Source organism: Trichechus manatus, unplaced genomic scaffold, assembly GCF_000243295.1.
Source record: "Trichechus manatus latirostris isolate Lorelei unplaced genomic scaffold, TriManLat1.0 scaffold00058, whole genome shotgun sequence".
Taxonomy (NCBI): Eukaryota; Metazoa; Chordata; class Mammalia; order Sirenia; family Trichechidae; genus Trichechus; species Trichechus manatus.
The window spans coordinates 8,250,156-8,263,251 of NW_004443994.1; the positions used below are offsets into that span (position 1 = coordinate 8,250,156).

A 13,096-nucleotide genomic window follows, 5' to 3' on the forward strand; every position below is an offset into this window, starting at 1 on the left:
CTCCATTTGGTGCTTGGCTGAGTTCTTTATCTCTTCATTTGATGTTTTAGGGTTTCAGGATTGTTGTATTCTCTGTTTGGCTTAGTTTTTCGGATCTTTGCTGTGGAGGGACGGCGTGGTGCTTCTGCCTAGAGCGCCATTTTGCCGAGTCTCCTCGACATCTGTTTTTTTAACTGTTAAATCCCCAGTTCTTAAGAACTTGGCATATGGAAAGTATCCAATAAATATTTGCTAAATGAATGTTAAGTGAATGAATGTATGAAAGAAGTAAACAGGAAAATCTGAAATTCTAGCTAATAGTTGAATTTTGGAAGCTCAGCTATTTACATAGACAGAAATTAGAAGTTTTCTTTAGAATTCATTTCATCTTATTTTTAGATTATTAGTTTTAGCCTTGTATTACAACTTTCGAGACCTTAGAATAGTAAGCAACTCACTAAAGTAAAAGTTCTGAATTTGCATTTAGCAATCAATATCTTTATCCAATATGGTTTCACATTTCAGACTGAAAAATCATATGAAGATTTTCAGTGTCAACAATATGTTCAGCCTTAGTCATATCAGAATTTAGAGTTCCAGATTAAAATTCACTGACACGTTGTTGAGAGTGTTAGATTGTGTCCATATTAAACATTTTTATAATACAAAGTTATTCAAAAGTTAGAGCCCTAGGAGGTCTAGAGTTTGTAAAAAAAAAAAAAAAAAAAAATTTATATTAGACTTCAATACTTCACCATACATAGGTCATCATTTTGAGTGAAATCCCTGTGCGAAATACAATGGTCATTTAATGAGTTATGGATATCAGAGGTACCAACCACACGATAAATGCCTCATTCAATTGTAATAGAGTCACAACTGTTCTACAGAAAAGAGTTCCAAACAGTCCTTTCATCTATAGATGAAAAATATGACGATTTTTTTTTTTTTGGTATACTGATTCTATCTTATAGCCCTGGGAGTGCATTAACATTTAGCTTATTCTACAGTAGTACAGTTTGAATTATATATATTGACTTTTACCTTTTTAGAACACTCTATTGAAATAATTATACTGATAATGATCATTTTCTTTATACATTATTTCTTTAATTTCAGCCTTCTCAATCTTTCAGTATTCATTTGAGCTCTTCCTATCACTTTTAGCTTACAGGGAAGGTAAACCAGTTGACTTAATTTTTTTAAATTAGAATAATTCTACTACTTGTTTCTTTTTTTTTTTCCTATGCTAAATCACAGAGAATGCAAGATGGATATTGAAGACAAAAAGCAAGAACTCCTTGAAATGGATCAGGCACTTAAGGAGAGAAATTGGGAGCTAAAGCAAAGAGCAGCTCAGGTTGGTTTTCGTGTTGTTGTTAGGTACCATCGAGTCGGTTCTAACTCATAGCAGCCCTGTGTACAACAGAACGAAACACCACCCAGTCCTGTACCATCCTCAGAATCGTTACTATGTTTGAGCCCATTGTTGCAGCCCCTGCGTCAGTCCATCTGGTTGAGGGTCTTCCCTTTTTTTTTGCAGATACTCTACTTTAGCAAGCATGATAGTCTTCTTCAGGGACTGGTCCCTCCTGATAACATTTCAAAAGTATTGCTATTCATAAGGCTTTCTCTGGCCAATTTTTTCAGAAGTAGACTTCCAGGTCCTTCTTCCTAGTCTGTCTTAGCCTAGAAGCTCTGCTGAAACCTGTCCACCAAAGATGACCCTGCTGGTATTTGAAATACCAGTGGCAAAGCTTTGAGTATCACAGCAACATGCAAGCCACCATAGTACGACAAACTGACAGACGTGTGATGGTTTCTTAATTATATTTTAATACAATTTTTTATTATGACACAGTCACACAGGGTTTCAGTGTTCACCAATTTTTGGTAAAGTGGGCATTTTTATAGCATATTTGTTTTCTGTGTACATATATTTAAAAATTAGAAACATATAATCTCTTCTTACACCATTTGTACAGCAAGTAGATTTTTGAGAATGAGGTTTAGCTTAGTATCTGAGTCTTTTGATCTCATATTACTCTATCAAAAGAAAATGGGGTTAAATAAGGAGTTACTTGCTCAGTTAAGTGTTGGAGCAACAAAAATATCCAGAAGGTATTATTTAGCTATTTTTATACAGTATGAAATGGAGTCTGAATCATTTGCTTGTCATTTATGAACATGATCATATGTTTTCTGTTGGTTTCTATAGTATATATGGGCTCATGATCCAATATTATTAAGCAATGATTATTTTCCCTATTCTTTTGAATACAGCATATGAGATGAGTTAAGTTATACCCACCATAAACAATTCTAAAACACTTTCAGTAACTGCATTCCAAGCACACACGTTTTCAATTCAGAACAGAATCGAACAGCATTTAATGTTAGTTTTGTATTTAGGTTACACATTTGGATATGACCATTCGTGAGCATAGAGGAGAAATGGAACAAAAAATAATTAAATTAGAGGGTACTCTGGAGAAATCAGAACTAGAACTTAAAGAATGCAACAAACAGGTAAATTATGAAAAATGTTTCTCGTTTTAAATTGTTTAGCTCCTTAACCGTATATATCCACTATTCACATAAATATGACTTTTTATAGAACGTATACAGTAAAACCACTCCAGTCTAAAGAGTCTTGTACATGCTACTTTATTTTTCTCCTCTTAATGTTATTTTGAATATAGTTTTTCTTGTATCAATATATCCACATATTTATTATAATATGTGCATATATCTGAATATGTATAGAATAGTATTTAGAAGGATTTGCAAGTAATTCTGGTATCAGTGCTTGCCTCTGAGGAGGGAACATAATGGGAAAAGGGACTTTCTTTTTACTAACTTTGTGCCTCATGTACATATTACCTATAAAATTATTTGTGGTCATATAACATTCATTGTTTTTTTGTTGTTGTGTGCTGTTGAGTCGTTTCCAACTCATAGCGACCCTATAAGGACAGAGTGGAACTGCCTCATAGGCTGTAATCTTTACCAGAGCAGATCACCAGATGTTTTCTCCCACAGAGGGCTGGTGGATTCAAACTCCTGGCCTTTTGGTTAGCAGCTGACGCTTAACCATTGTACCACCAGGGCTCCTTCCTTTGTTATTTTAATATACCCTAATTTTCTTCTTATACAAATGTGATTGAGACTTTCATCTTTTTTTAGTATATTAGGTGTACATATAAGCATCTTATTAGTCATAAAAATCTTATGTTTATTTCCAAGCTATGGGTTATCTTAAGAAAAACATATTTTTATATTTTGCTTCTTTTAGATATGAGTGTTTAAAGCTTGACTTACTTGGAATGCAGCTGTGATTAAAGAATTATCTTTCCTTAGTTACCTTAACATTGATCATCTGTTTAAAATTCAGATAGAAAATTTGAATGAAAAATTACAAAATGCCAAAGAACAGCTTCGAGAAAAAGAGTTTATGATTCTGCAAAATGAACAGGAGATAAGTCAACTGAAAAAAGAAGCTGAAAGAACACAACAAAAGATTAAAGAAATGGAAAGCGTAAGCAAATTATACGAGTAGTATTCTCTGAAGAGTAAAATAAGGTTTTAAAATGGTTCATGTTAGTATACAGAAACTATGCCATAAATATTTATTTAGACTGTTTATTTGTATCTTTGACCTTGTGAAATATTTTATTCTGATGGTCTATGTATTGGCAAGGCAGTGTCTTACTTATCTTTGTATTCCCTGCAGGTACTGGTATGGTATATATCACTTAGTAAATCCATAGTATATGCTCATTTGGTCAACAAATATTTATTGAGAAGCTACTATGTAATAGATCTGAAGATACAGATATTAATAAGATACAATCCTTTGTCCTTGAGGAACTCCTTCTAGAGAATGAACAGATGATTATTGTACATTATTGAGGCCTAGTGCATTACTGAGTTACCAGATGAAGTCTGATGACTTCATATTATCAGATTTCATGTCTATTGACTGGTGGACCCATTCCACTTATTGCCTTTTTGAAAAGTGAATTTGCTTCTTAGGGCTTCTTGTGAGTGTAACTTTTTCTTGTTTTTAAATACTGTACTCAACTTTAAAACTTTAGCCCTTAATTGTATTTAACTAACTGACTGACTGATTGATTACCCCTCTCCCCGACTAGAATATAAATTCCGTATGGGCAGCCATTTTATCTCCATTGTTCACTGCTATATATCCTCAGCACCTGTGGAACAGTGAGTGTATGTCATATAGTAAACAATAATTGTTGAATTATGTATATAAATCAAGCAGAGTCTGTGAGAACAAGTTTGGACCCCAGTGAGAAAAATGATTACTGGCCCAATCATTTCAGGTTCCCTAATAAGTACTGATTAAAAATATTTATATGATATTTATGTTAATATGTAACATAATTGGACCCTGGACCCCTGTTCCAGTATCAGGGCCCTAGTAATTTGTACTGCTTTCTTTCCCTCTTGTTAGTCCTGAGGTCAGGGGCCATAACCTGCTGTGCAAACCAGTCCAGTGAGATGAAGGTCACCCACTTCTCATGCCAGATTGTGTGATCCATAGCAAATCCTACTCTACATTTCAGCTGCATTCTATGGAACTCTCAGCTTCCCTTCTCTGTTCAGTTCAGAATAGAGCTACTCACTCAGTCCTTCTTTCTTTCATCCCTAGCCATCCATGGGTGGGTTATCAGGTACCATCCACAAGCTCAGGGGTCCACATGACTCCTTCCACTTCAGATCAGCTGGCCCCCACTACTCCTTTGGGTTCAGTAATTCACTGAAATGACTCACAGAATTCACAGAGAGTATACTGTATACTTCCTACAGATTTATTACACCAAAAAGGATGTAAATGAAGAAATGCATTGGGTGAGGTCTGGGATGGATCACAGTATGGAGCTTCTATGTCCCAAAGAACAATGTGCTACCCTCTTCTATGTATGGTCACCAGTCAGGAAGCTCCTCTGAGCCTCCATGTTCAGGGCTCTTATCAGTCTCACCACATGGCCATGATAGATTATATCATGCCTTGTGAGGCTTAGGCAGCATTGTGCCCCCAGGTGGTCCTTCTTGGTCTGGTCAGCCCCCATTCATTAGCCTCAGGTGTTGAACAAGGCCAAATGGCTTTATGCAAGGTAATTCTACACCTCGCACCTACCATCTAACCTACCTCCCTCAGCTGGTTTGGAATTACTAACTTGCTCTTCACTGATTTTTTTTTTTTCCTCTAAGAAAAAAAAGTAGGGGGGAGTATCAGCCTCTGTGACATATTTTTCTTTAGCAGAGAATAAGGTCATGGTCTCAACCCAGCTGTGTAAATTATTGATGGGTTTTGACTACCCTTGCCAATATATACTTCATCTTTGACATAAATAATCAGATTTGTTAACTTCTTTTTTTCCTTATATTATTGTATATTCTGTCATAAATTTACATTCTAAATGATAAAAGATTATATAGCAGTCAGCTTGCATATGTTAAAATCATGCAAAAGATGTGAATAAGAGTTCCTGATTGATGTGGTACTTTCATCGTTTTCTTCTCACAAAAGCATAAAACATTTTCTGAATACCACTTTCACAGTGGGTGATACTTCATTGTATGTTAAATTTTATAGGGGTTTAGTTGGGAGGGGAAAATACACTTATTAAAAGAGAAATCAGAATAAGAAACAGATTATCTATATTGTTTCATTTTGAAACTTACAAATATCTTATACTTTTTATTTCCAGGTTATAAAAGAGCAGGAACAGTACATTGCAACTCAGTATAAGGAGACTGTAGATTTGGGGCAGGATTTGAGGCTAACCCAGGAGCAGTTGCAGAACTCTCATACAGAAATGGTGGAAGCTCGTCGTCAACAAGTACAAGCACAGAGAGACATAGAAAGACTCTCAAGTGAACTGGAGGAAATAAAGCAGCTCTCTAAAGAGAAGGTAATTTCTATTCTAAATAATCTTATTGAAGTATTAATATTTTTAACATTCACTTTCTTGAAGTGTATAATAGAATTCTTGCAAAAATTAACGGCGTTATATTTAGCCTAATTTTGTAATGTAATTAGGAAATCTCTCAGAACTGAGTTTCGGCCAAACTCATTAGTTTTCAATAAATTGATTTATAAGGCATTTTTAGACTTTTAAGTGAGTTTACACTATCACTTGAAGAAAAAATAGCTAATAAAATGTTTTGAGTAGAAGTTTTTAGATTTGTAGCTGCTCTTATAAATGAAAAGTTATAATCTAAATGTGTAACTTTATGAAACCTGCAGTCTTTAAAAAGCAAGAGCACTAATATGAATTATATTTCTTCAGTATTTGGTAGAAGGTTAACAACTTGGCTGAAAGATATTTAGATTGTTACAATTTGGTTACTGTATTTTTATGAAAATAGCACGCGCCTTCTGCATTTGCTTGGCAGCCCCGCCCTCTACCCCCCCACCACAAGACACTCTCAGAAGCGCTGCCGTGCCAATCCTCTTCCTTGTGTTGCTGTAAAAACAAATTGGCATAGTGTGCTTAGGAAAATACCTTGCGGGGGAGGGGGGGCACAGCCAGCAAACAAACGCAGAAGGCACACAGCATTTGCATAAAATACGATTTCTTACACTTTAAGACAAATGTCCTTATTGATACCCTAGAGAAGTTCTTGTGCGTTTTCTGCCCCCTATTATGGTACCAATTCAGTATAGGAATTGAGTTAAAATATTTTCACCTTTAATTTTGGTTAACCTAACTGTGTTGCTTTTCACATTTCTGCATTGTTAAACTAACAGAGAATATAGGGAATTTTTGTTAGAGATATATTGGGTACTTGGGGTGTACTAGGAAAAGGAAAGCTGTCTAATTTTACCTCATTTCTGTCCTTATCAATAGTGTCTCTAAGTTTAATATAATGAATTTTATCTGATAAATTGATCAAAAAAGTGAGTCATTGTGGAATTATTAAAAAATGATACATTTTTAAAAATATTATATTTTAACCAAAAACTCTAAATATACATTCATGTGTCAATCTTTTGATTCTGGGCCAAAGCCTTGATTTTTTGTACATGGGTCCTTTGATTAGAATTCTACCTACTCAGAGGTGGAATAACCATACTTACATTCCATCATCTATAGTTTCTAATTTTGGTTCCTTTAAAGTGGAGGGAGAATTAAAATATTTGTGAACCAATCAAAGTATAACATTTACTATATTTTTAATGAGGTTTCCCACAATATTTTACAACTATCTTGACTGCTTCTAATTGGGTAGCAGATTTTTGTGTTTCACTTTCGTTCAGCTATTCCAAACTATATAATTTAATTTTCATATAAAATAGCTTTCTTTTGGCATGCATATTTCATCAATATACATAATATATAATAAAATCATGTAATTACAAGCACAACTAGCATAAATAGGTTGAGATAAAAACACAACTGATTCCTGACAAGCAAACAACGTATCTGGTGAGCCAAAGTACACAGGCATACCTAAGTGTAGACTATTACCTGCCAAAGTTCAGCATGCTGCAGTCATTAGTTTTTTCTATAGGAAACATTGGTTAATGAACTTCTATTATATTATGACAGCAGGCAATATACTAACATTCTCCTGTTTAGGAGTCTCTTAAATGTCTAGACTTTAAAGTATACCATTCAATAAGTTAAAGTTGTGTGTGTGTTTATATAATACAAAATATTAAATTATTTCTATTATGTACTGGATTGGTTTAGCTATAATAACTAAATGAACAAGTTATATAGCCTTTACTCAATATGTCATTTTAAGGAAGTTCGTGGAAACCATTTAGCTGAAGAATTGGGGGCTTCTCAAGTACGTGAAGCTCAGTTAGAAGCAAGAATGCAAGCAGAAATCAAGAAATTATCAACAGAAGTAGAATCTCTCAAAGAAGCTTATCATTGTGAGGTAAAAAAAAAAAATTTAATAAGTTCCATTCGCCCTCACTAAAGTGGGTTGACCTATCTGCACAAAACTTTAAGTCTACCTTTTAAGTGTTCATTATACTGGTGTATAATTCATAGTTGTGGTAGCCTAAATATACAACTTTCTCTTCATATCCAGTGAGCTAATATACTGTGGAGTTATGAGCTTGAATTCCTGAGCCAGGAAGACTGGTTTCAAACCCCAGCTCATCACTAAGCAATTTTGTAACCTTGAGCAAGTAATTTAACTTCTCTATCAAAAATGGATATGATAATCATACCTGTCTCATAGGACTGTGGTGAAGCTAAAACAAATTAATATACGTCAAGCTCTTAAACCAGAGCCTGGCTCCTCCTTCTCTTTTTCCTCTATCATAATTGATTATAAAATATCATGTGCCAAAAACTAACTGGAGATATTTAATAACTACAGATAAGCAATTTCACGTGGTGTGAACTGTGTTGTTGTTAGATGGCGTCAGGTTGGATCTGACTCATAGCGACCCTATGTACAAGAGAACAAAACAGTGCCTGATTCTGCGCCATCCTCACAATTGTTACTATGTTTGAGCCCATTTTGCAGCCACTGTGTCAGTTCATCTTGTTGAGGGTCTTCCCCTTTTTTGCTGACCATCTACGTTACCAAGCGAGATGTCCTTCTCCAGGGACTGGTCCCTTCTGATAACATGTCCAAAGTATGTTAGATAAAGTCTCACCATCCTCACTTCTAAGGAGCACTCTGGCTGTACTTGTTCCAAGACAAATTTGTTCATTCTGGTAGTCCATGGTATATTCAATATTCTCACCAACACCATAATTCAAAGGCATCAATTCTTCAGTCTTCCTTATTCATTGTCCAGCTTCTGCATGCATGTGAGGCGATTGAACAAGGGGACACAGCATGGTTTAAAGTCAAGAAAGGTGTGCATCAGGGTTGTATGCTTTCACCATTACTTATTTAATCTATATGCTGAGCAAATAATCCAAGAAGCTGGACTATACAAAGAAGAATGCAGCATCAGGATTGGAGGAAGACTCATTAACAACCTGTGATATGCAGATGACACAACCTTGCTTCCTGAAAATGAAGAGGACTTGAAGCACAGATGAAGATCAAAGAACACAGCCTTCAGTATGGATCACACCTCAATATAATGAAAAAAATCCTCACAACTTGACCAATAAGCAACATCATAATAAATGGAGAAAATATTGAAGTTGTCAAGGATTTCATTTTTCTTGGATCCATGATCAATGCCCATGGAAGCAGCAGTCAGGAAGTCAAACAAAGTATTGCATTGGGTAAATCTGCTGCAAAAGACCTCTTTAAGTTTTGAAAAGCAAAGATGTCACTTAGAGGACTAAAGTGTGTCTGACCCAAGCCGTGGTATTTTCATTAGCCTCATACGCATGCGAAAGCTGGACAACGAATAAGCAAGACCAAAGGATAATTGACGCCTTTCAATTATGGTGTTGGCGAAGAATATTGAATATGCCATGGACCGCCAGAAGAACGAACAAATCTGTCTTGGAAGAAGTACAGCCAGACTGCTCCTTAGAAGCAATGATGGCAAGACTTCATCTCACATACTTTGACATGTTATCAGGAGGGACAAGTCCCTGGAGAAGGACATCATGCTTGGTAAAGTGGAGGGTCAGTGAAAAAGAGGAAGACCCTCAACAAGATGGATTGACACAGTGGTTGCAACAATGGGCTCAAGCATAACAATTGTGAGAATGGTGTAGGATCGTACAGTGTTTTGTTCTATTGTACATGACATTGTTAGGAGTTGGCAGCAACTCAGGGCACCTAAAAACAACAACTGCTTTCAGCCACAATATACCTGTCATCAGCAGTGATATTCCTTGTTTCATGTCCTCTTCTGAATCTGGCTTGAATTTCTGCAAACATTTTTGAATTATCTTCAGCAAAATCTTACTTGTGTGTGATATTAAGGATATTGTTCTGTAATTTCCACATTCTGTTGGCTCACTTTGGAATGGGCACAAATATGGATGTCATCCAGTCGGTTGGCCAGGTAGCTGTCTTCTAAATTTCTTGGCATAAACGAGTGAGCACCTCCAGTGCTACATCAGTTTGTTGAAACATCTCAATTGATATTCCGTCAGTTCCTGGAACCTTGTTTTCACCAATGCCTTCGGTGCATCTTGAACTTCTTTCAATATTGTTGGTTCTTGATCATATGCTACCACCTGAAATGGTTGAATGTCGACCAGTTCTTTTTGGTACGGTAACTCTGTGTCTTCCTTCCATCTTCTTCTGATGCTTCCTACATTGTTCAGTATTTTGCTCATACAATCCTTGAAAATCGCAGCTCGAGGCTTGAATTTTTTCTTCAGTTCTTTCAGCTTGAGAAATGCCGATCATGTTCTTCCCTTCTGGTTTTCTAACTCCAGGTCTTTGCACATGTCATTATAATACTTTACTTTGTCTTCTCGAGCCGCCCTTTGAAATCTTCTGTTCAGCTCTTTTACTTCATCATTTCTACCATTTGCTTTAGCTGCTCTACGTTCAAGAGCAAGTTTCAGAGTCTCTTCTGACATCTATTTTGGTCTTTTCTTTCTTTCCTGTCTTTTTAATGACCTTTTCCTTTCTTCATGTATGATGTCCTTGATGACATCCTATAGCTTGTCTGGTCTTCAGTCATTAGTGTTCCGTGCATCAAATCTCTTCTTGAGATGGTCTCCAAATTCAGGTGGGATATTCTCAGGGTTGTATTTTGGCTCTCGCAGATTTAATTTTCTTCAGCTTCAACTTAAACTTGCATATGAGCAATTGATGATCTCTTCTGCAGTCGGCCTCTGGCCTTTTTATGAGTGATAATATTAAGCTTTTTTATCGTCGCTTTCCACAGGCGTAGTTGATTTGATTTCTGTGTTTTCCATCTGATGAGGTCCATGTGTATAGTCGTCATTTATGTTGTTGAAAAAAGGTATTAGCAATGAATAAGTCATTTGTCTTGCAAAATTCTGTCATGCAATCGCCAATGTTGTTTCTGTCACCAAGGGCATATTTTCCAACTACCGATCTTTGTTTCCAACTTTCACATTCCAATCACCAGTAATTATCAGTGCATCTTAATTGCATGTTTGATCAGCTTCAAACTGCTGAAGGTGGTAAAATTCTTCAATTTCCTCATCTTTGACATTAGTGATTGGTGTGTAAATTTAAATAATAGTCATATTAACTGTTCTTCCTTATAGGTATATGAGTATTATCCTATCACTGACAGCATTGTACTTCAGGATAGATCTTGAAATGTTCTTTTTAACAATGAGTGAGACCCCCATTCCTCTTTAATTTGTCATTCCCAGCATACTAGACCATATGATTGTCCGATTTAAAATGGCCAATACCAGTCCATTTCAGCTCTCTAATGCCTAGGATATCTATCTTTATGCATTCCATTTCATTTTTGATGACTTCCAGTTTTCCTAGGTTCATACTTTGTACACTTCACATTCTGATTATTAATGGATGTTTGCAGCTATTTCTTCTAATTCTGAGTCGTGTCACATCAGCAAATGAAGGTCCTGAAAGCTTGACTTCATCTATGTCATTAAGTCGACTCTACTTTAAGAAGGTAGCTCTTCCCCAGTCGTATTTTGAGTGCCTTCCTACCTGAGGGGCTCATCTTCCAGCACTATATCAGACAGTGTTCCGCTACTGTTCATAAGGTTTTCACTGGCCAATTTTTTCAGAAGTAGGCTTCCAGGTCCTTCTTCCTAGTCTGTCTTAGCCTGGAAGCTCCTTTGAAACCTTCCACTGCGGGTGACCCTGCTGGTATTTGAAATACTGGTGGCATAGCTTCCAGCATCACAGTAGCACAGCAACGCACAAACCACCACAGCATGGCAAACTGACAGATGCATGAATCTATAATGCTTTGTAGTTTCCAGCATTTGTTCGGATATTAGGTTAGATAGAGAGGCAATACTAGAACCCGATGCTCTGCTTTTTATAATATATCAGTATATCCTTAGCCCTTAAAGAAATGGGCCACGTTATCAGTTAGAATAGCATTTCTCTATCTTTTTAAAAACTACATTTGAAAATGTCATCCAAAATCTTTGTATAAGATCTAAATAAATTACTTCTTTCGTGTAGTTCTTATAAATCATTTTTCTATGTGGCAGGGGTTGCAGATACATTTATATTAAACTCCTTTCGAAGACCAGTTTTGTAACATCTTTGTTGAGGATTGATGGGCCTTGTTGTGACCATATCTGGCTTAAGTGCATTTAGATTCAGATGTATTTGAAAATACTGTGTCTGCCAAACAAAACACATTTGCAAACTGAATCCAATTCTCAGGCCAAGAGATATCAACCCTTGGTCTTTAGAGACAAATGTCAGTGTTGTCTCTATTCTGTTTTTGGAGCCCTGGTGACACAGTGGTTAAAAGCTCAGCTGCTAACCAAAAGGTTGGCAATTCAAATTCACCAGCCGCTCCTTGGAAACCCTATGGGGGAGTTCTACTCTGTCCTGTAGGGTTGCTATAAGTTAGAATCGACTTGACGGAAATGGGTATTCTGTTTATATCTGTCATTATCCAGTTTTTTACTTTTAGTTTTGTAAGCCACCCGAAATTTTAAGCAGATACTATAAAAATAAATTGTAAACAATTGGATCCAGTATTGCTGTTTAATAATTATATGTATGATATAAAAATATGTAATTGTTTTCCTCCTCTTTGGTAGTTGACAAAGATTTATTTTTAAGGTATGTATATATAATATGTGTGAATGTAAAAATGAGAGAATATATTATTAAAGTGATGGAGAGTTAAAAAAGGAAATCAGTAATTTTCATCAGTGTTTTTTTAAATACTCTCAGCCAAGTTACTTAATAATAATTGCGAAGCTCTTTACCTTTTTGGATGAGAGTGAAATGTTTTTTGACTTTTTATTGTGGAAAATTTTAAACATGTTCAAAGGTGGAGAAAATAGCATAAATTCTTCTATATTTATTATTCAACCTGAATAATTATAAACTTGTGGCCAGTTTGATTTCATCTATAAATATGATAACCATATTTATCATCTAAAAGGAAATGCTCACAACCTGTACAAGGAAAGGTCATGGAAGCCCCATAGACACATCCAAACTCCCTGAGGGACTGAATTGCTGGGCGGAGGGCTGTGGGGACCATGGTCTC

General features: G+C 35.8%; 1 protein-coding gene across 9 annotated transcripts in view; it reads left to right on the top strand.

The window, feature by feature from the left end:
- Nucleotides 1-13,096, top strand: part of CCDC18 (coiled-coil domain containing 18) — a 103,140-nt gene that overhangs the window by 66,703 nt on the left and 23,341 nt on the right. For all 9 annotated transcript variants that reach the window (XM_023733452.1, XM_023733446.1, XM_023733449.1 and 6 more), the window contains 5 exons: nucleotides 1,240-1,339; nucleotides 2,392-2,508; nucleotides 3,374-3,517; nucleotides 5,718-5,921; nucleotides 7,762-7,899. In XM_023733452.1, coding sequence (XP_023589220.1) covers nucleotides 1,240-1,339; nucleotides 2,392-2,508; nucleotides 3,374-3,517; nucleotides 5,718-5,921; nucleotides 7,762-7,899 — 703 coding nt within the window. The remainder of the gene's footprint in view (nucleotides 1-1,239; nucleotides 1,340-2,391; nucleotides 2,509-3,373; nucleotides 3,518-5,717; nucleotides 5,922-7,761; nucleotides 7,900-13,096) is intronic.